At 49.8% G+C, this 22,786-nt stretch overlaps 7 protein-coding genes across 7 annotated transcripts; 2 read left to right on the top strand and 5 right to left on the bottom strand.

Moving 5' to 3' along the window:
• Positions 1-320: 320 nt before the first annotated feature.
• BO88DRAFT_332862 (uncharacterized protein) lies at positions 321-3,750 on the bottom strand (the record flags this gene model as incomplete). Its single annotated transcript, XM_025702741.1, has 6 exons — positions 321-447; positions 526-882; positions 942-2,074; positions 2,124-3,462; positions 3,513-3,545; positions 3,596-3,750. 6 exons carry the CDS (start codon positions 3,748-3,750, stop codon positions 321-323), a joined length of 3,144 nt encoding a protein of 1,047 aa, XP_025566720.1.
• Positions 3,751-4,936: 1,186 nt separating this feature from the next.
• On the bottom strand, positions 4,937-6,603 carry BO88DRAFT_359017 (HesA/MoeB/ThiF family protein; the record flags this gene model as incomplete). Its single annotated transcript, XM_025703811.1, has 3 exons — positions 4,937-6,022; positions 6,089-6,302; positions 6,372-6,603. The coding sequence occupies 3 exons, from the start codon at positions 6,601-6,603 to the stop codon at positions 5,017-5,019; spliced, it is 1,452 nt and encodes a 483-aa protein (XP_025566719.1). The 3' UTR covers positions 4,937-5,016.
• A 264-nt stretch (positions 6,604-6,867) lies between these two features.
• On the bottom strand, positions 6,868-8,766 carry BO88DRAFT_473714 (putative amidase; the record flags this gene model as incomplete). Its single annotated transcript, XM_025711780.1, has 5 exons — positions 6,868-7,913; positions 7,970-8,235; positions 8,289-8,356; positions 8,411-8,532; positions 8,590-8,766. The coding sequence occupies 5 exons, from the start codon at positions 8,764-8,766 to the stop codon at positions 7,014-7,016; spliced, it is 1,533 nt and encodes a 510-aa protein (XP_025566718.1). The 3' UTR covers positions 6,868-7,013.
• A 1,147-nt stretch (positions 8,767-9,913) lies between these two features.
• Positions 9,914-11,939, bottom strand: BO88DRAFT_401997 (sugar porter family MFS transporter). The gene is made up of 3 exons (XM_025705987.1): positions 11,729-11,939; positions 10,532-11,670; positions 9,914-10,477 (listed from the first exon to the last, which is right to left on the bottom strand). Exons 1-3 carry the CDS (start codon positions 11,796-11,798, stop codon positions 10,130-10,132), a joined length of 1,557 nt encoding a protein of 518 aa, XP_025566717.1. The 5' UTR covers positions 11,799-11,939; the 3' UTR covers positions 9,914-10,129.
• Positions 11,940-15,587: 3,648 nt separating this feature from the next.
• On the top strand, positions 15,588-18,632 carry BO88DRAFT_432719 (alpha-1,2-mannosidase family protein; the record flags this gene model as incomplete). The annotated part of the gene is made up of 5 exons (XM_025709375.1): positions 15,588-15,727; positions 15,807-16,348; positions 16,406-16,839; positions 16,896-17,662; positions 17,731-18,632. 5 exons carry the CDS (start codon positions 15,588-15,590, stop codon positions 18,185-18,187), a joined length of 2,340 nt encoding a protein of 779 aa, XP_025566716.1. The 3' UTR covers positions 18,188-18,632.
• Positions 18,323-18,846, bottom strand: BO88DRAFT_173002 (uncharacterized protein). Its single transcript, XM_025701676.1, has one exon. The coding sequence runs from the start codon at positions 18,746-18,748 to the stop codon at positions 18,458-18,460; it is 291 nt and encodes a 96-aa protein (XP_025566715.1). The 5' UTR covers positions 18,749-18,846; the 3' UTR covers positions 18,323-18,457.
• A 1,864-nt stretch (positions 18,847-20,710) lies between these two features.
• BO88DRAFT_401993 (uncharacterized protein) lies at positions 20,711-22,117 on the top strand. The gene has a single exon (XM_025705986.1). The coding sequence runs from the start codon at positions 20,834-20,836 to the stop codon at positions 21,731-21,733; it is 900 nt and encodes a 299-aa protein (XP_025566714.1). The 5' UTR covers positions 20,711-20,833; the 3' UTR covers positions 21,734-22,117.
• Positions 22,118-22,786: the final 669 nt, after the last annotated feature.

Below are 22,786 nucleotides of genomic sequence, written 5' to 3'. Positions count from 1 at the left end.
CGGGGTTGTCGGTTATTGCGACTGTAGGTAGTAAGTAAGGAGTATTTAATGGTTGCTAATATGATGGAGATAGGGGATATGTTCGAAATATAGATATGGTCTCTGATTAAGTAGAATTATTCATTGTTTTGCTTTGATAGGATAGATACTATGGTGCACAGGTTCTTGGTCTGCGCTACTTTGTATACAACATCAATTAGGACTAATGCCATCGCATACTCCTGACAACATGGCAACAACATCAAACTATCTATCGGGTATATACATCAATTAATCAATCAATCACTCACTCACTCATGCCTCATCAATCAATCAACCAATTAATCCATCTTATCGCGCGACGGCGGTCTCGAAAGCCGCGACACCTCCGCCGACGACTTGACACTATGCGCCGTACTTATAGCATGAAACGAGAAGTCCAACTCGCCTACTAGGGCTTTGACGTCCCTAAACCAAATAAATAACACTCATTAGCAAATCTCTTTCCAGGTTCATGAATGAAGTGGAAGGAAGGAAACCACTCACCTCATCAATCTCTCCACATCACCCACAATGCAACGTGTCGAGATCTGCAGGACGGAAAACGTAGCGAACCCTGGCTCTGCGATGTGTCTCAGGCTGAGAATATCCTTGTCAAGCGCCTCCAGACGCTTGGAAAAACTGTATGGACGGGGTGTTTTCAGATACGGAGGTAGCGGTTGACGATTTGTTATGCTTGCGGATAGGAGACAGAGCACGGTGGTGATTTCGTGGGTTGTGACGCGGGCGCTGGCGACTAGTCTTTTGAAGTCGTGGACCCAGGCGGAGTCGGATTCGTCGTCGCCGTCGAGTTGCAGGAGGGTGTCGGAGGCGTAGCCTAGGAGACTGAGGTAGCTTACGATGCTGGTGGTAGTTAGTATTGGGTATATCAAGATGGGTAGTAGAGGGTGAGGGACACGCACTTTTCGATGCAAGTTATGATACTGTTATATCGTTTTTTTGGAAATCGACCGCCGATGGCGACTTCCCAGTTCAGGAAGCCGGCATACGTTCGGAGGTTGTTCAACATTAGCATTTGCTTTGAGAACACCTTGTTACGCGCCTTCAGAAGCCGGCGGCCTGATGATGTCTTCAGTGCTAGATCACCCTCGTCGCCGCGCATGCGCGCATTTACGGTCTCGTGGATAACGGAGTAGTAATTGGCTAGGAGGTACAAAGAGGCTCCTAGACTTTGGCGTAGGACGGAGTGTTCCGAGATCGGATAGGGGAAGAATGTCCATATGAAGGCCACAGCTATACCGGCACTCACGGTCGCCAGTCGGTACGGGCCCAGGAGGTAGATTGGGTAGTACTGCTGTCCATTGGAACTGGCCACCGCTTCTCCAATCTTACGCACCTCGAGCTCGTAGCCCACGATCATCGATGTAGAGATGATGGTGATGATTCCAATGATACGGAAGCGGAAGATCTTGATCGGCACGTAGAAGACGCACGTCAGGAATATGAACAGGAATACGATTATTCCAGGGGTCTTCTGCCCCGGGATATACCATGCCAAAAGACTGAGCACCATGGCCAGGACTGTACCGAGGAGACGAAGAACGAAGCCGAATATGCTTTGCCCGGATGTGGGTGACATGCTGAGATTGACCATGATCATGGCCCAAACGAATCGCTGCTTGACGAAGAAATCCTGCGTGTCGTGAAGGAAGGCAACCACTGCGACTGTCATCGTAGCACATGCAACTCGAAATCCATATGCCGACTCAGGAGAGCGTAATGCTGTAGGTATGAGGCGAATCTTGTCACCGATTTTCTCCAACGTATTCTCCGGCGGCAGGTGTTCCGGATCCTTTCGGTGCTTATAAGCCTCGCCCAGCTGAAGGATGTTGTTCTGTGAGTTGATGTCACCACCCAAGTTGTCATCCTCATGTGAGTCCTCCGCCTTGAAAGCGCTGATGAACCATTTCAGCAAACGCTTGGAGCCAGGAATTACGAGGCGCTTCCGTGCGAGCTTCCCACTTGCAACCTTCTCGTCTGCAAACTGGATGAAATCATGGACAACGTGGCCAGTTGATTCGAGCAGCTGCTCCACCTGTGATATAGTCAGCATCAGTAGATATCAAGCATGAGACCAAGCTTACATAGAGAATCAAGTACAGCTGCCGTCGGCTCCTGTCTCGGCCGACTCCAAACTTGTCATCAGGAATATCGTCCACATCCAAATGTACAGATGACGGGTGCTCAAAAAAGTCAGGTGGCAGGATTATCCCCTTCTCTTCGCTCCAAGTTCGCAGAGCAACTCGCTTGGCGTACTTGAAGTTGTGAAGCTTTTTCTCGTAATACTCGCCAAAACCTTTCTCGCCCGGTTTCGGACTAGCCGTTGCCTCCACATCTTCCGACTCTTTGCCCGCCTTCGAGGCTTTCGGCGGCTTTGTTAGCTCAAGTTGAAGAGACACATGATGCAGACCCTCGTCAATTGTGTGGATCATTGAGCTGAAAGGATCATGGACTGCTCTCATGATCTCGTTCCACTCCAGTCTAACCCTCTGGCGTACCTGGTCGGGAATTTCTGCTCCAGTCGTATCGATGGGCTGGTTCCATTTATTGTAGTCAGATAGGCGCTGGAATATGTCCACAACGAAACTTAACCCAACTACGGGTATCATAATCTGGCGTAGGTGTCGGAAGATGGCTTGGAGATCATCTGGCCCAAGCTTCCCAATTGCAACTTCGCGCTTGGCGAATGTCAAATCCCCATGGATTTTTGCATGAAGGTCTGTAACTTTCTGACAGGCTGTACGGATAGCCTGAGCCTCCGGGCTATACACCTTACCCTTATCGGTGACCTTCTCTACGGTCGAATCGTACGTCTCTGCCCTCCCGAACATGTCGTCCTTTTCCAACGTTTCGAAGTACGCCGTGTGTGCATTGAGGGCAGCACGCAGACCGCCGATGTAACCGGCCATCTGCTTGAAGACGATGCCTCGGGTACTTTTTGGAAGTATGAACAATGAGACACCCGTTGCCACTCCCAACCCGGTCAGGCATGCTTCGAGCAATTTCTTGACGAGCGCAATCGCAGCAGCCATGGTCCCAAGCCTAGAAGCATAAACAAAAGTAACATTGGCAACAATCGAATAAATAATCACGGGAAACTGGAACTGCTGAAATTTGGCTCGAAAGGTGTGAACCAGGTAGATCTCAAAGAATAACCAAACGCCACTGACGGCTGCTGCAGACGAGTTGTATGCTGTGCTTCCGTCGGCAGCGGCAGTGGCAGACTCAGAATGCTCCCGTGCCTTGACACAAGAGTACATCATAAGTAGAGCAACAGCTGATGCAACACAGACAGCTAATACGTCGAGGACCATCATCTGAATGAACTTGGCCCGAGGCATGATTGAGAATCCCAAGACGGAAATGATGGCCACTAGATACCCGACAGTATTGAAAAGCGATGCCACAGCATCCGCTTGATATCTTTTTTTGTTAGTCTGGCACAAGTAGCAGAGAATTGTGGGTGAACTTACATAGCTACACAAATTGTTGGTGCAAGGGCACCCCTGCGAAATTAATCAATATAAGTTCAGCAGTTGACAGACACAGAACATACTTCATCATAAGAAGCAGAGTCGGCATATCCAGTTCCAAGCTCTTCCAACCCCGTTTCAGCTTGCTGAAGAGCTTCCATTCGCGGTTCCGTTGGCCATCATCCTCGCCGGGTAAAACCCGCGAGGAGGAATGGTCCGAATCGACCTGAGCTGCCATCGTGAAGTGTATGTACACCTACCCACGATGAAGCTCCTTTCGCTCGATCTCACCCCTGAATGTCAGATAGGACTGATCCAAGAATCCGGGGCACGAGCCGGCCCCTCATCCACGGCCTCACTTCCCCAGACCACGTGATGCGATCGGCGACGCCAGATGCAACTCGGCTAAACTCTCGCAGAGTGCAGGTTGAACGCCTATTGGACTGGGCGAGGAAGAAGAAAGCAGGCAGTTGCGTAAGCTGGAGTATCTCCGGCAAAGACTTGTGTGGCCGCGGGGGATTTTCGCTTCGCTTCTTGCTTCGGAAAAGGAAGAAACGAGTCGAGAGAGGGAGAAGTTTAAACTTCGCAACAGTCGAAGTAGTGGCGATCGGCGGCCGACTTTCCCAAGTGGATCCTTGGGCCGTCTGCCAAGAGCACAACCAGATTTTGCACCGAGTCGATGATTTGTTGCTTCTGTTTACCGATAAGCTAGTCTAGGTGTGCTCGTGTTGAATGGGTCGCTTTACCAGCAGAGGTAGTAGTGAAGATAAGAATGACCAGCTTCGGATTTGCAAAGTGAGATACCAAGACTCGGATCTCGGTAACTTGACGGGCTCCAGACTGAACGGAGATGCCGCGTGGTGCCTGGAATTGGCTGGAATGGTTGGAACTGCCCGGATGCTTGGTGGATGGACCCACTGCCATGCAGGAATCGACATCATCGGTCTGGAAGTAGTCGACCTATTGAGGACTAGATCAACGGTCATGTCTGGTTTGGATAGACAGATAAATGGGGGAAAGAACCGGCATACTCAACTGGATTATGGCGCAGAAGATGAGAGAGGGGATGCTTGGTTTCCTTGAGCAATGAAGACCAGGAGATCTGTGGGAAGTAAAATTCGTGGCAGTCAAGGCAAGTGACCTAAATGTCAACTTCTGCTCCAATTCAGGCTCGATGATCAATCGCAATGATAAATCTTTATCCACAGTCGCTCTTTTATGTTAGCCTCCCAATAGTCGAGCGGTCGCTCATGCCGACTGTCTATCTCCACAATCTTCATTGGCATTGTGGGTACGAATCCCTTCGAGGGATTTGTTTTTGCGAAACCCTTTCTTTTTGCTCCTCTCTGCCAGTTGCAACTCTCCTTCATGCTTATCGCGCGTACAGGATGTCAAATTCTTGTTGTTATAACCTATTTGACAGAGAGATTGCAATGATATTTCATATACCACGTCCATTGACAACTATTTACATACAGTACGACCATCTAGTCTACTACGAAATCTAGTACTCAGGCCACTCAGGATCAACCTGCTCTTTCCAAGCACGAAATCCTCCCCGGATATCAACCACGACCCTCTTCCCTCCTTGATCCAATCCCAGCTCCTTCAGCTTCTTAACAGCAATCTGGGAGTCATTGCCCAGTCGACACACCACATACACGGGGTCAGTAGACTGCGATGACGCTACGTCCGCCGGCACCCATGGAGGTAATGCAGGCACACCATCGGCCGACGAGTCCCCGTTACTCATAGCGCTCGACGAGGAAGCAAGAATCGTGGATATCGGAATATTGATGCTATTGTCCAGACTACAGATGTCATACTGGACCTTCTCCCTGACATCGATGATAGTCGGCTCCTTTTCCTCCTTGTCATGATGCCTCGTACGATACTCGCGCGGTGTGATGCGCTCCTCGGGTGACAGCAAATTTTCTGGATCTGCGGTACCGCAGAAAAAGATGTAGTCGGTAGAGCCAGAGCGGACAGTATCCACCGTGACGCTGGCCTCAGCGGAGCACACCGCGCAATTTGGCCGACGAGAGCGAAGTTTGATCGTGCGGAAGAGAGGTGTAGAATATGCGGAGAAGATGTGCAAGGATGGCGGCGGGGGTGTAGTTGTTTCGTCCGCTGTGATGACCTTGATTGCTTCTAGGGCCTGCAAAACGCCCATTGTTCCCACCACGGGGCCCACGATACCCCCATCCGCGCAGCTTGTAACAGTATTCGCCGGAGGCGGTTTCGGAAACACGCAGCGGTAGCAAGGACCTCCGGTCTTGTCGCCTGCAGGTCGGGGAGGGTTGTTCAATACCATGAGTTGGCCTTCCGTGCGCAGAGCAGAGGCCGACACCAGTGGTTTACCCAGGAGCACCGCAGTATCCGAGATGAGATATCGAGTCGCGGGATTATCCGTGCAATCGAGAATCAGGTCGTAGTTGCTGAAGATCTCTGGGGCAGCTTCAGGCGCAAGATGTTCCCTGTGAGCGATGTATTTGGAGTGAGGGTTCAGCCTAGGATAAGCAGCCCATGGTCAGTATACTCCACACATAGTAACTGATTCCCAGATATCAACTCACTCCTTCAAGTACTCAATAGCACTATCCACCTTCAGCTTCCCAATATTCCTAGTCCGATGTAAGACCTGACGGTGAAGGTTCGACGACTCCACAGCATCTCCATCCACAAGTCCGAGCGTACCAACGCCAGCTCCAGCAAGATACAAAGCTGCCGGACATCCCAGTCCACCAGCGCCTACAATCAACACCTTCGCCGACCGGAGTTTCAGCTGCCCTGAGTTGCGAAAGCACTGGTCAGTAATCCTAAATCCCCGGATCCAGGGGAGGGGCACAGTTCACGAACCTTGTATTCCTAGCTGTGGCACAATCATCTGTCTTCCATAGCGTCGATACTCTTCGTCTAGAAGGGGCCATCTCCTCTCAGATCCCCCTTCAGTGTCCGCTGCATTTGGGCTGTTGTGGCTCGCGGCAGCCTGTTCTGCAACTTCGAGCTCACGCTTCAGGTCGGCAAGTTTGGCTTCAGTAGCAGCAATCTGCGTGCGCAAAGATGCGCACGTCTGTTCGAGTCCGTTCATGGACAGAGACTGTCTAGGTATCTCGAAGCCGCAATCCCTGTCTGAGGTATGCTCCGGCATGCCTGACGGAGGCGCACCCCGCTCGGAAGACTTTCTCCATCCATCTTATCAGCCTATCTGAGGCTAAACCATTTCTGGTTATCACATTGACACCTGGATTGTCAGGCCAATATCTGCCGCCTTGACACTGAACTGCGTCTTCCACCTTGACATTTCCAAAGTCTCTCTTTATTAAAACTATGTATATAATAATAAACTACATACCCCAAAGCCAAGTTAAGGTAATATACTGCGCATACATCAAGACTACGACCCATTCTACCTAGCTATCCACCTTCAGAGATCGCTTGAGCTTATTACGGACCAGTGTCTGTTGCTCGAATGCATATGCCATCCCTATCAGCTCTTTTTCACTTCCATTTTTGACCCAGGAAGCTGATGCCAAAAGGGATATCAGGGGCACGCTGAATTAGATCACCGCGAGTGTTGTATTCCACCGGTGTCCCGTCTGGATATGCTCCCAGAGGAACAGTGATACCTGGGGTACCAACAACAGCTGGGATATCGAAGCCCACAAGAGTGGGCAGAATGACAGCGTCGAGTTTGTCACGGGACAGCGCTCCTATGATTCCTCCTTCACCTCCATAATAGAGGGTTTGCTGATACAAGGACCAAAAACTTGGAGATGTGTTGTTCATGCCCAAAGCAATCGTCTGATCCCACAACCCCGTGTCGCGCGACGGGTAATCTTCCAATGCGCTATGCTGGGTGAAGCTCCTAATGTCTTCAAGGCTATAGAGGCTGTTTGGGTTCTGCTCCAGATTCCTCAGATAGCTCTTGATGTTCGTCGAAAAGTCAGCCGCTACAACCATGGCCGGTTTCAGGCTGCCATAAAAGTCATTGTACGCTGTGAAGTTCGCATTGTCCACGACTATGGCACCTGCAGCGCTTATTACGGCGACTGCTTTTTCGAATGCCGAAACTATCGGAGCACCTGCGGGGCCTAGGTAATCGATGACGTTTCGAGGGATACCAATACGCTTGCCCTGTAGACCCGACAGCTTGCAAGCTGCCAAGTAGTCGGGCAAATTTGCTGCAAATGGCGAAACCAAGGTATAATTATCCTTTTCATCTGGACCAGCAATTGCTTGCAACAACATAGCTGCGTCTTTAACTGTCCGAGCCAAGGGTCCAATGGTGTCCTGGCGCTCGCTAAGAGGGATGACCATGTAGCGTGAAGTAAGTCCAACAGTTGGCTTGATCCCGACGATGTTGTTCCTTTCGCTTGGAAGCAGTATACTCCCACTAGTCTAATTTATCATAGTCAGCACCTATTCCATGCATAAGAAAGTACCTTCCGACGTACCTCAGTTCCCAGAGCAAACGTACTGAGCCCCAGATCAATCGCAACAGCACTACCACTCGAACTTCCATTCGGGTCCTGGTCAGGATAGTATGCCCCGAATGTATATCCGCGTCGCGCATTCCAACCATTTGACGAGTTCATCGAACGAAAATTGGCCCATTCCGACATGCTAGTCTTGCCCAGGATGACCAGACCATTTTCCCTGAGCTTCGCCGCCACAGTTGAATCGGCAGGAACCTTAGCTCCAACAAGCGCCCAAGAGCCAGCTAGCATATCGTCAGTCAATGCGATGAATCCGATCAGAATAAAGGGATAATACCTGCTGTTTGCATATTATCTTTCGTGCCGATCATGTCTTTGAGCAAGACTGGCAGGCCATGCAGCGGACTACAATAGTCAGTCAGCCAGCCACCCAATACCATTACAGATACAGCGATTTACCCTCGGATATGCCTCTGATTCCTCTCAAGATCGAGCTGCTTCGCTATACTCAGCGCATAGGGGTTCAACTCGAGGATTGTACCAAATCGCCCATCAATCTCACTGATTCGAGCAGTATACGCCTGTAAATGTCAGCATCACGCCGGCAAAATGATAGGGCAGAAGTCACCAACCTTGACCAAATCGACACTATCAAAGCACCCTTTTTTAAGACCCTCTTGAAGCTGCTCTGCTGTTGCTTCAACTAGTCGTGGGATCCGACACTCCTTTGCTCCATGTGAAGCCGCGTCCGCCAGCATGAGACAATGTACCATGAATATGGTCGTAAAGACCCAGTAACTCCAGTCAAGCAACATTGCTGAGGGTTGGCCAATGTATTCTGATCTCAGGATAATGTACCAGGAAGTCAATTGTCGAAGACTTTACCGAAGAGTAAGTAAGTATTCTGACCACTCCCTCGCTGACCTTAAGTATCACCAGCTGGTCTATCCTTCACCGCAACTCGACACCACGACGAGGTACTATCGAAAGCCTCACAACCGAAAATCAACTGAAACAGAGGCGAAGTAATAAATGGATAAGGAAGGTATAATTGACCGTCAACTCAGCCTCAAAGCTGAGTTAACTAACCATCATAGATAGTAGTATGGCAGGTGTAACTCTATTTTAGCTTATTTCTGCCAACTTTGTTTAACATCTGCACTACTCAGTTAGTATATCGACTTGCTCACTTCTCAGAACCTAATTTGTGTATCATATCAACTGCTGAACTCCCGTCAATTCAACTACACCCCTTAATCTGTCAAATATAACCACCCAATGAAAATTAGAAAAATAAGGAAACAGACAAAAATGAGCCAACGACATCAATAACCTCCCCATGTCTCAGCCCAACACGAGCACATCTAAGAATAGCACCATTCCATCATCAATCCCGGAAGTATTCAGGGTAAAACGGAAAAAAGAAAAAAGAAGAAATGGGGTAAAAAAGAAAGCAATTTGAAGCAGCGGCAAGGCTTATTCACAAACTCAATCGATTGCCTGTCAATAGCGGTGGTGTGGTACTGTAGTATTGGAGACATTGGCATTAGGACTAGATACTATTTACTTGGTCTTGATGCTAATTCTTCCGGTTCGGTTGGAGAATGGAGTTGGTCTATTTAGTGGAGTTTGACGGTGTCTGAGACTTTATTGAGCAGAAGTCTCTTTATTGAGTTGGTGGTTGTGGTCAATAAAATTGTTCTCCAGTTGATATCGCTTTGGTATCGATAGTTTGTTTGTGTTGTAGTCTACAGGTTTGGATCCTGGTGAGACGCAGTGACTTGCAATTTCTGATTGCCCTTTATACGGGGGGCTAGTCCTGATGAATAGGCCTAGCCTGTCCAACACTGAGTAGTATTCTTGTGTAGTACTTACTACACCAGGAGGTGGCTGGGTCTACCGTGGCTGGAAGTAGAATCTTCTCAGTTGTACCAGAACAATTTCATTGGGCGGAGGGATGAAAAAAGGAAACATGCATAGTATCACACAACGTCAGTCCAGCCGGTGTTAGAATCATCTCGAGATCCTAGTGAAAACAAAGCCCGAATCTATGAAGACCAATTTATAAGCCCCCATCTAACATCTAGATCTATGCTGATTCGCCCAACTTTAAAACCATCCAGTCATACCCAGAGACGGGTTACATATATCATTCATACAAGGACTGATCTAGCCCAGCTAGACCTTGTCCTGCTCATGGCGAACACGCTCAGTCTCCTCATCTACGTCCTCGATGTGGGAAGAGCCGCGCTTGTGCATGGTATGTTCCACCGCAGCACGACGGTCCGCCTCGTTGACAGCGCCGAAGAGGATGTCCATGTCCTCGAGACTGCGGCCCTTGGTCTCCTTGGCGAAAACGATGACGAAGACACACATGGCAACACAGAAGATACCAAACATGAGGAAAGTCCGCCAGCCGATGTTGTGGACGGCTTTGGGGGTGATTTCAGTGACCACGAAACTCCAGAGCCACTGGGATGTGGCTGCCAGACCGACACCGTATGAACGTAGCCGTGTCGGGAAGATCTGTCAGGCTTGTTAGTTATCTTGTGTCGAGGAGTTCAGTGACGGTTTTCTTACCTCGCTCACATACACCCAGGGGGTAGGACCCCAGGAAGCTGAATAGCCGATCACGTAGAGATAAATCATGACTACCATGGCGATAGAAGCCTGGGAGACACCACCGGCGCTTGTGTCGGGAGGGTGCGTGGCCAATACAGCGCCAATGATGAACATCATGCTCGCCATCCAAATGGATCCGCCGACCAGACTGAGCTTCCGACCCCAACGGTCGATACCGACGAACAGGAAGATAGCCGTCGCGACAACCTTCACAGTTCCGTAGACTCCAGTAGCGAAAAGAGACGAGTTAGTCGCGCTAAGTCCGACAGTCTGGAAGATCTCAGGAGCGTAGTATCCGATTGAATTGGTGCCCGTAAATTGTTGTGAAAGCATGAGAGTGAAGGCGAATCCGAAGCGTTTGAGGTTACTCGGCTGGATGAACTCCTTGTATGTCAGCCCCTCGGTAGCTGCTACCTCTTCATCGATGGCTGCTCGGATCTCAGCAAACTCTTTCTGGATCACTTCGCTATCAGGAGACTCGTTTCTGATGTATGCGAGAGACTGAAGAGCTTCTTCGTGTCGTCCTTTACCAGCCAGCCAGCGAGGAGACTCTTTGAGGAAGAAAAGGCCGAGGAGCATAAGACCGCCAGGAATCAGCTGGATAGCGACGGGGACACGCCATTGCTTCGTGCTTGAGGGAATGTGCAGGGAGACACCGTAATCCAGCCAATAGGCGAAGGTGCTTCCAATGACCAGAAACTCCTGGAACATCCCAGCAACTCGGCCTCGAATGCTTGGGGGGCAGTTCTCGCTCACGAACACAGGCGTGATACTGGACATGCCACCAATTCCCAAGCCAGCTATGACACGGCCACCATATATCTGTCCAATGTGATGCTTCGAAGCAACTTGAACAGCGGCTCCGATAAGAAAAACGACGGTGAATATCATCAGTGCATAGCGTCGGCCAATGCGCTCGTTAAGGGGGGCAGCGAAGATGGCGCCGAAGAAGCAGCCCGCGGTCAGCAAGGACACGACATTGGATGAGATTTCGGAGCTCTTGGAGGAAGCAAAGCCAGAAGAGCCAGTCGGTATTCCAAAATCTTCCTTAAAGCTGGTCAGTGAAAGAACACTTCCCATAACACCCGTATCATAGCCTAGTAGTCATCAAGCGTTAGTTCACAGAGCGTATCTGATTCCCGAGTGTATGCATACCGAAGAGAAGTGACCCCGAGTAGGCCACTGCTGTGAGGAGGTAAACGCGATAGTTCTTGAGGAGACTCATTGTGGGAGGATTGTCCAAAGACTGGTAGGCAATTGACAATTGATCCTAGCAGCACAGGGCATTCCCAGGGAAAGAAAGAGAACCAAGGGAGAGGCCGAAAGTCTCACTTCCCGGAGATCATACGAATATTTAACATAGTCGTCTCCATCTTACTAAACTGTGTAGGGACAGATCCCGAAGGCTGAAGAGCATGCTAGAGAGTATTCAGTCGAGCCGAGCAGAAACCCGATAGGCCCTGGCGAGGGAACAACCCCGAACATCAGCGACCATGATACCCGCACACCCGCAGAGACAAACCCCATCTCTCCCCGCACATTAAGCTGGATCCAGCAATTCCGGGGGAAGGGAGTGAGTTGGTGGCCCACGGTGGATACATCCGGAGAAATTGTGCGGAGATGCTAGGCGGGTTTTTCCGTCCACTGAGGAGCGTTGCTGCACTACGCTAGAGACCGACTTGACTGCGACTGGTAGATTCAGCGGTAGCTCTGCTTGTTGGGGTAGTAGTAGTCTCTGATTATCATGCCATGAGTGATGGCAAAAATTTGCTCTATGACGTGCGGACTTAATCTGATCCATGATGACGAGGTTGCAGCATTCACAAGGATGCATCCATGTTGTTGGACGGAGCCAGAGAAGAAGCTGAAATATCCCGAATGACCGATGCCGATCCCGTGAGTCAAAGCATCGAGCATCTTATCATTGCTTCCTCATTGGGTTGAGACTCGATATAGCGTGGGAATAATGTAGCGAGCAGCCGCGCAGATGCCTTTGAAGTGAGAGGGAGTCGGACTCGATGGCCTGAGTCTGGCGTTACTAGCGCATGTGCCTTGGGACTCACCGCTGCAGTTCTTCCGGCATAGTGCCCCAGGTTAGTAAATTGATGGCTGATACTAGTGCAACTGCAGCTAGCTGCTATAACCTGATGTGTGTATTAGTGTTGAACACCCTCTGTGAGTGGATAATGGTGATCTTATTGAACATAGCAAACTGCGCGGAAGAAGCGAATCATACACGCGACCGCCTCTTTTCTGCAAGGAGGCGCTCACTTATCAGTCAGTTCCAGGATTCAGTTCGTTGTGCCAAGCAAAAGCGCGTCGAGTGGCGTTTCTTCAAATATCGGATAGCAAGTCAAGCTTCGGCCTGTTTATTCAGAACCCATAGTGCTTTATACCACAGAGCAGACGTGATCATTCATACAAATAAGCCTCGAAAAAGATTCAACATGCTCGGCATCCAGCATTAGGCATGAACCTGGCGAGAATGGGCCCGTATCGGGACACTGTGGCTTGAGCGCACTTGTCGGGTCTAGGCCAGTCTCACGCTTCGCCTTGCTGATGTTTTCTCACCTGCCCACGCACATTATAAGATACTCTCTTATGAAAGAGATGTCGCCCGCCTTGCTCTTGCCTCGTTCTCGGAGACATGCCGTCGGATGTGCGATTTGCCGGTTAGCTACTTTCCCGGACCACAGGCTGCTTTATGGTATACTTGAATGGACTTGATCTCGTCCGTTTGCCCGGTATGGGGAAGAGTAACTGCGCTATAAGCACAGATCAGTGGAAATTTTCATCTCAGCCCTGCGATAAGATGCATCATTCTTACCGTGAATTTGCTCGAGACATCGATCAACAGCGCGGGAAAGGGTTCGATTGTATCTATCCAGATAGTCCAGGAGGTTTTCTTGGGAGAAGAAATAGGAAGATAAGAGAAGGAAGAAACACACACAAAGCAAACGTCTTAAAAAGTGATACAGTTGTTCCTATTTCCAAACAAAAAGAAAAAATTAGTAGTGTAGCTATTCAAATTATGATACATGCAAATTCAAGATAGTGGTCCCCAAGAGGCCAATAAATTCTCGAATACCATCCGCACGCACCCAATCATCTAGCATTGGACCATAAAATAACTGACTTTCATCGACTTCAATTCACAAACGCACGTGGCCCATTACTATAAGATAAATGTCAAGACACATGTACTTTCTGTCCTGTGACAAAAAGAAACTATAATGCATCGTCCTTATCTCAGACCGTCAAGGCTTACGCCTATCTAGAAGATGACTAAACTGTCAAAGTGCAGCTCAGAAGCTTGAGCAATATTTGCGAGATGAATCAAAATCTGTCCAACTCCTGCAGTTCTTGCGTGCCACTTCAAGCTTCATCTAACTTCTCACACTGGAAGCTATGAAGAGTAAAAGGTTGGGGTAGTGTGCATTATCCCTGCCCTGCACCACAGCATCATTATGTTACACAAGACATGGTTATAGATAGCAGTGTCCTGGCCAAACTATGCAAGCCTACGTAGAGCAAGCATTATTTTGGCATTGTTACTATGTATCCTGATTCCATTGATGTTAGGTCCAGGTTGATACTAAGCAAGGGCCCCTATCTTAAGGGTAGTCGAATAAGGGCATGTTGAGGATATCGCTTGAAATGCATGTCTCTTTTCTCCTGATCTGCACTTCAAAGGGGTTAGTACTGGAGCTTCATTCTACTAGTCCTCCCACAAAATTGACTGATCCCTGCGGTAGATACGCCAGGTTCGCATGTTGACTGTCATGATGTTCAATGGCTCAATGCTCTTCGGATCCTTCGAAAAGTTATTCAAGTTTGTTGTCTAGGTATAGCATAGATAGTGAATCAAGTAGTCTTGAAATGAGGCAGGGCTTATAAATAGACATTCGTCTCACCGCACTTCCATCTGCAGCTTCGCAAAGTTTCCCTGTAGAAAGGAGCAAGATGATCACCTGACCATTCTGCGCGAAAGCCAAGATTACATAAGATCAAGGCACCAGATGACCCGCTATTAGAAGCAGCCAATAATATCAGCCGAAAGATGGACCCCTGAGCGCTGCGGCATGTGGGGAATCCATTGGCTGAAATGATCTGCCCGATAATTGGGCCTAGGGAGCAAACAACAAATCAAGCGCCCAGGCACAGTTTTGCAGGTCTGCCTTGCAACCATGATTCAGAGTCTCTCATACTCTGTACAGAGGTGCTAACTTATCTGACGATGAACAAGAAGTGGTCCGGGTCCGCTTGATCAGCACGACGGGGCTGGGTGATGCCCTAGTGAAGAATGACCTTTGGGGCATGTGCTCTATTGGGGCTCATGACTGGCTGTCACTCACCGTGAGGGCTCCATCATCCGGACAGGTCCATCGGCTGAATCTTGCGCTCCTATATCTGACTCCGACCTGATACGATAGATTCAATTATGCAACATAATGTCTTTGTTCTGCGCTGCACTTACTGAATGTGGTTTTTTCTTCTTGCCCCATGCCCTGAGCCTAGTACTTCTCAAAAGGAGACATACCACTAGACGATTGGAATGTGTCTAGCTGTGTAACAAGTAGCCACTGTAACCGTAGGCGGGCTTGAAAATGTGGACTTGAGAGTGCTGATCCCCGTGTGACAGGGCTTGGTAGATAGATACCAATCAAGCTTCAGACCATGGATGTGCATAACTGGGGCTATCCCACCCTTGCTTCCTGGCCGTTGGCGGCTAGCGGTCCCTACTCACCACCGGTGATCACGGCATGTGCTGGATCCCTATGCGCCCAGTGGGCTGAAGATTCACCACTAGAGGTGATCCATCCCTTCAACCGTCCAGTCACTGTTGTCGACAAACCACTTTGAATCCCCGCTGGACCTGGGATCTCACACACTCGTTTTTGATACCCGGAACTCGGGGTTGATAGCACTAGTAGCAACCGGAGAGTTCCCATTGTGAACCGCCACTTACCGTACCCACTGGCTTTGGGATATATATTTTGTAAATCCTTTCGAAATGGGTGGTTCGACGATATGTTTCTCAGCTGCGTTCCGCTGTGCCAGATTAGCCATGGCGATTTGGTACACCATGCTGATATTGAGTCTACTTGAACCAGCTGCCCGCGCTGCAAATCTGACTTCTCACGTGGATTTATTGTAAGTGATACATCGAGGCCCAGTCATGCATCAGCACACCTGCTGGATTCTAAAAGTCGCGAGCCTAACCATGAACAAGCTTGGGATCCCAAAGTGGCGGCAATGATTTCCCCGGGGTTGCTCGTCCGTTTGGGGTGGTGAAGCTAGGACCCGATTTATATGTCTCCGGAACAGACTCATATTCCGGGTATTTGCCCAATGGCAATTTCTCGGGGTTCAGTATGATGCATGAGCAGGGCACAGGAGGCGCGCCTAAGTATGGCACTGTCTCCCAGTTGCCTTTGATTGGGAACATCAGCAATCCGCTGTCCAACATAACTATCGGCCGTTCAGGTGCAGATGAGGCATCAGTGGGCTACTATAAGGCGAAGACCGCCGAAGGAACAGTCGTGGAGCTGAGCGCAACCGCTCATGCAGGAATCTATCAATATACTTTTCCGAGTGGCTCGGATGGTAATGTCTTGGTTGACGTTTCGCATGTCCTACCGTCGTATCGGGGAATGGGACTCAGCCAGGGATACAAAGGTGGTAATATCACTATCTTTCCCGACGGGCATTATGAGGGCCATGGTGTGTACGACAACGGCTGGAACCGTTCTCCCGATTGGTCTATCTACTTTTGTAAGCTTTTGTCAAAGTCCAAGCCATTTCACAGCAGAATTAGCTGACTTTACCCAGGTGGCCATTTCGATGCCTCGCCCATCAGCAACCAGACCTATGTTGGAACCGATGCGGGCGGAAGCGTCGAGCAAAGTAGCGGTTTCGCATCGTCTTCTTCAGGTTCAACGCGAGTTGGGGGTCTCTTTACCTTCAAAGACTCTGTAGTTACATCTCGTGTGGGCATCTCGTGGATCTCCACGGAGAAGGCCTGTAAGAATGTTGAAGACGAGATACCGGAAGACAAGGAATTCCAGTCGGTCGTGGACGACGCTCAGTCCGAGTGGGAAACGACAGTTTTGTCGAAAGTCGCCACAACCAACACGAATGACACGACGCTCACGCTATTATATACTTCTCTCTATTTCATGCACCTGCTTCCCACCAACCAAACCGGAGAAAACCCCCAATGGACATCCCAGGAACCTTACTATGAGGACATCTTCACTTACTGGGTAAGTATTTCGGACATACAACTAGAATGAACCTGTATCGCTCATTCGGTTCGCAGGATCTTTTCCGCTGCTCTACCGCTCTCATGCAGGTGTTGCAACCCACCGCATATGAGGAGCAGATCCGGTCGCTTATTGATATCTGGCGATTCGAGGGCTATATGCCGGATGCGCGGTCCTCTAACTACAATGGTCGTACACAGGGCGGCTCGAATGCGGACAATATTCTGGCCGATGCCTATGTCAAGGGCGTGCGCGGTGCGATAAATTGGGAAGATGGTTACAAGGCCATGGTGAAAGACGCAGAAGTGACGCCTCCCAACGATCCAGTCGATCCCCAAGCTCCCGATTCCTCGACAAAAGAAGGCAGAGGCGCATTGCCAGACTGGCTAAGTTTGGGCTACATCACCCCCAGATTTACCCGTGCTGTCACGCGAGCAGTGGAATATTCATGCAATGACTTTGGGTTATATCAGGTAGCATCGGGTCTTGGGAAGACTGCCGATGCGGAGAAATACCTGAACCGTTCCAGAAACTGGAGAAACCATTGGAATGCCAACCAGACATCGCTAGGATTCTCTGGATTTGTCGTTCCTCGCAATGAGTCTGGTTTCATCGAGACTGATCCACTGAATGACAGTGGCTATTGGGGAGACCCTTACTACGAAGCCAGTTCGTGGGCCTATTCTTGGGCGAGTATCCATGACATGAAAACGTTGATTGATAGAATGGGCGGGAATCAAACCGTTCTCGACCGGCTTAACACCATGTTTACTGAAGGAGCCAGCGGTTCCAGCGGTATTATCTTTGATCCCACAAACGAACCGTAAGTCCGTTCCTTGCCTGACTTGGTCTTCTTGCGGGGGACATAGCTGACCAGAATTCTTGATTCAGGATGTTCAACGTCCCTTATCTTTACCACTATATCGACCGGCAAGATTTGTCTGTCTTCCGATCGCGTGATATTGCCAAATCCTATTATGGTACTGGCGTATCCGGCCTCCCCGGCAACAGTGATGCTGGAGCTATGCAGACTTGGATATTGTGGAATATGATCGGGCTATACCCTGTGACAGGGCAGTCGACATTTTTGATCCACTCTCCATGGTTTGACTCGCTGGTCATTGACCTTGGGGGTGGTAAGAAACTGAATGTCACTTCGAGTGGCGGTGATGGAAACGGAGGCGGTAATATCTATGTGCAAAGTCTTCGCTTGAACGGAAAAGACTGGAAGAAGAACTGGTTAACATGGGACGACATCTTTGCCCAAGGAGGGACACTAGACTTCGAGCTGGGAGCGACCGCAAGTGACTGGTTCACGGGGGAGCTACCACCAAGCCCGGCTTCCTAGAGAAAAGTCGCGCATGCACAGGTTTCCGCTTCAGCCTGTATGTATTCCACTTAATGATACCGATGAACATATCCGCCAGTATCCGGGAAGGCTCCACCTTAGACATGCTCTTAGCCATAGCAGCTCAGGGGACATTTACTGAGATGAGGATATTCGAGGCTCCATAATCAAGGGGGAGGTGTTGTAGTGTCTGTGCATCCCCGTAAAACCTGAAACCGCTGGAGATGTACTCCATAGGTCATTAGACGTCGAAACAGGCTTTTCTGGCCCTCAGTCAGTAGGCAATAACAGTAAACCCATGTTGACGATCGCGTTGATCGTTATTTCGATGACTGTGTTCTCAAAAGGTAGCGGGACAAGACGGAAGAGGTACGAGCCATTTGTGCTCGTGAAAGTGGGTTGGGCACGACTGAGGTGGATGAGTGCCATAAGGTACTGCGAGTACCAGGGATCAAGGCCAGGACTATTTGCATCAACAGTTGAACTGAAGGCATACAGTCTATCTACGTTCCTGCCAAAAGGGGGAAGCTGGGACTTATTCCCCGGCAATACAGTATGCATACAATAGTGGGCCCCACAGGAACGTTCTCCTTACGCCAACTTGCCACCAACGGGGAAGTATCCGGTGTATCGTCTAGCGTAATATCTGTGTATCTTCCCTATGGCCTTGCAAGTTGCGACATGCGAAACCAAACAACGATCGCCCAACCTCCACCAGATGGGCCGTCACTTCTCCTTAGACCTTGTTGATCACGGCACACAGTTGGATTTTCCCGCCGTGTACCTGAGTGGCAAACCCCTCTTGTTTAGGAGTCTGCGCCATCTCAAGAACGGGTTCCACGTGGTGGACTGGCTAACCAGCCTATCCAGGGACTAAATGGTATCATCACCCGGAAGAAACATTTCAAAGCAGCTCGCTCGGTTGACCTCCCCTCATTCCCCTGACTACATTGACGAATTGAGGCTGGTTACCAAGATCCTCAACTCCGACCTGCTTCTTGCATGTGCGGCACTCGACAAATTATGTTCACTCCCTGCGTTCGGAATCCGATTCTACTCTAAGTAGTGCACTATGCGTTCGCGTCATCACCAGCCACCGTGTCCCTGACTCCATGCAGCCATACATCACCACAGAATACGTATGAAGCCCACACGACATGTCTCCATCTCGCGTTTATCGGCAAGATTCAAAAATGAAATGCGTTTCCAGAAAACATTACAGCGGGAGGGCAAACTCAAATTCCTATAGAATCGAGCCACTAGTAAAGTTAATCAACTTCACGATCGGTGGTACGGATGCATGTACAGTTGCAGTATCATCTGCGCCCCCAAGATGCAATTGCCAATTTGAAAAGAAACTTCTACTAAAGTGGTCGTGCTCGGATGAGCTGCGTGCTACAGCCTACTGCAGCTTCTGTGAGGTAAAGGCCACAGTTCTTGCGCAATTGTATACTACCAGGTAAGACATACTATTCCCACCATGTGTTGTATGCGGGGCACTCAAAGACACTTTGAGAAATCCTTAGCGAATAAATTTCGATGGCTAAAAATGAAAGTATTGTCGGATTCAGGTGCATCTCACTAGCGGTAAGATTGCATATCCCCGGCGTCGAATTCATGTTTGCACTTGGCTGGCCACCGACTCGCCTGCATGCATGCATGCAAATATGCATGGCCGTTGCGACCTTAACCAAGATAGACTGCAAATAGTCGTACTTCATGGGAAAAAGCAATTGCACGCAGAAAAAAAGCAATATAATTTCTTACCTCTGAATTTACTCCCCTTTACTACTGCTCCATGAGAGGTACGGATTGACAGAGACCCGACATGGTCTCAGACATGACGTGCTCACAATTCGACATCGTTAGTGAGAGCGAGTACCAATAGTGTGTGTACTATTACTGAGTATAGAAGGCTAACAACAATGCATGGGTTACAGTAAGTAAACACTACTAGTAAGATGAGGCTGCAGATCCTTATGGCAGTGGCGATAAATGTCCCGGTGGCTTTATGCTCCTTCAACGCCAATCAGCGGATCAGGGTGGCTGCCGATTGGGCGGACAACGTTCACGGCTCGTGTGGCTCACTGCCTTGCCGGTGATATTCATTCGACGGGCATCGGGAAATAGCGACAGTTAGTCGAGCTACGGCATGGCAATTCCAATAGCAAAATCTTAACTGCTTAGCTGCAGGCCCACAAAACAACAGTGGAGCCCACATGATCCTACTGTATACGCCTGATCGTCGCCATGCGGTTTGCATGGCTTGAAGGGACAATCGAACGTTGACCAAGCTCGTAGCTGTCTCCACAACCCAGCAACGCTGCATCCATCACGCATACGCCCTTGCTATCCTTACAAGTGCTATTACATCCTAGCACATAGAGTTGACCCGCCAGCTAGTTGCTATACGTCCCAGCTGCTAAGGGTCTCAAAAGGATAGGAATTAATGATGATCACTTGAGCGACGATGGGATATAAGAGCCAGCTTTCTTCGTCTCGAGTATTCCTCTTTCTTCTCATCAGCAGCACATCATTCGTTCTTTACCAAAGCCCACTACTGTCATTCTTTACCAAAACCCACAAGAACATACCAAAGTCTATTCTTTCCCTTCCAATCTCCTTTATCAAATACCATCAAGCACAATGAAGGCCTCCTTTATCACTCTTATTGCTGCTCTGGCCACCTCGGCCCTCGCCGCCCCTACCGGTGGTGTTCCTGGAGTCTCCGAGGTCACCAAGACTGTGAACATTGGTTCCGTCTCCAGCAACGTGATCTCCACTCCCAGTGCCAGTGCTAGTGCTGGGGCTACCGGCCACATTGTTCAGGATGCTGGCAATGGTGTCAACCAGGTCCTGACTGTTACTGGCGCTGACGCCAAGAAGCTCCTCGTCCAACTCAGCCCCGAGGTTGCCAAGCTCCTGTCCGGCCTGGGTCTGCCTGGCCTTGGATCCTCTGTGGGTTCCATTATCAAGACCGCTGCGTCCGTGACCGACCTTCTCAAAGATGTCGGCAATGTCGTCGACGGCCTTCTCACTGTTGTCGATAAGGACGGTAGGGCTCTTCTGATCCAGCTCGACCCCGTGGTCACTGGTCTTCTCAGCGGCCTTGGACTCCCGGAGCTTGGTGTCCCCGTCGGCTCCATTGTCGGCACCCTTGGCGAGAACCTCAAGCGCTCGGGCGATGAAGGGATCGTTCAGGACCTTGCTCCCAAGGTCAAGGATGTCCTCGAAGTCACCGGCCCCGACTCCAAGCGCCTGCTCGTCCAACTCAGCCCCTCCGTCGCCTCCCTCCTCTCCAATCTTAACCTCCCCAGCGTTGGAACCCCCGTTGGTGAGATCATCAAGACTGCCGGCAGCGTCGGCGACCTTCTCAAGGACATCTCTACTCCCGTTGAGCAGCTCCTGACCGTCGTCGGCCAGGACGGCTCTTTCCTGCTCATTCAGCTGTCTTCTGACGTCGCCTCTCTCCTCACTGGCCTTGGCCTCCCCTCCCTTGGCACTTCTGTCGGCAGCGTTGTCGCGACTCTCGGTCAGAACCTGTAGATTGTGAGTGCTCTTAGTTGTGTTGTTACCCGACGAAGGAGCCAGTGCTAATTGTTGGACTTTCAGGTGCGCGGTCACGGTGGTCTGCAGTGATGTCCTTCACATCAGGTTTGCATATACTCTTTTTCTGGGGAGTCGGCCTGGTTTGAATGCCGGCAATGAATAGCAACGAGAACCTCATTGTATATTACTACTCATTTTCGCCCTGTATTGTCGAATGCTGTTGCGGGGCGGGCAGACATGGCTATATATTTAATCATAGAGCTTCATGAATCGGTGAAAACAATTTGTCTTCCTGTGCTTGGTCTCTTAGCGTCTTAATTCACGATCGTAATAGCCACTGGTCCGGACTGGAGAGAGGAGGATTCAGTTGTAACCGCAGAGTGTGGCCGGCGACATTCCGAAGAGGCAACTGAGTCCGGTCGGCAAGCATGGGGCTTACTAGCGCCAAGTCCACCACTCGGCAGGGTTAGCATCCTCCCCATTTCCTTTCAATAACCACAAGGCTACACCTGTACTATATAGCATTGGGCCTAATGGCCCCAGCAATCACACGGGCTGGCTTAATATATCTCTTTGAAAGCCAAATGGAAATCATCTAGAGTATATTGCGATTTAGCATGCACGGCAGACCCTGATTAAGAGCTTATGCTCCGATTGAAAGTCTCCGCCCAATCCCCTGATCAGTGCTATGGGCCACCGGCCTAGTCTTGACCTCGGGCGTTTCAGATTGAAGCTCCACCCTCCGTTAAAGTAGGGGAAGGGGAAATTCTCAACGATCCCTATGGAAGCTCGAGATTTTCTGTCTAGCAAGTGGTAAAGGATTTCTGCATATTGATTGCACAATAAACGCTGAGTCGTCTGCTATCAGTAAGGTTCATCAAAGGACTCTTGCATCTTCCGCTTACGATGCTCTCTCAAGGCTTGCCCGATGGTCCGATCAGGAGTCAACTGTCCAGTATGGATGCCTCCTTAAGCCTTTCAATCTATTTGAGTCCATGGGCGGGGCCAATGCTCCATTCAAATTATCTAAAACAAACACCCTAAGCATGG

This window comes from Aspergillus vadensis, assembly GCF_003184925.1.
Source record: "Aspergillus vadensis CBS 113365 unplaced genomic scaffold BO88scaffold_3, whole genome shotgun sequence".
Lineage (NCBI taxonomy): Eukaryota > Fungi > Ascomycota > Eurotiomycetes > Eurotiales > Aspergillaceae > Aspergillus > Aspergillus vadensis.
The sequence above is the reverse complement of the archived record's forward strand: the minus strand, read 5'-3'. Positions and strand labels throughout refer to the sequence as shown.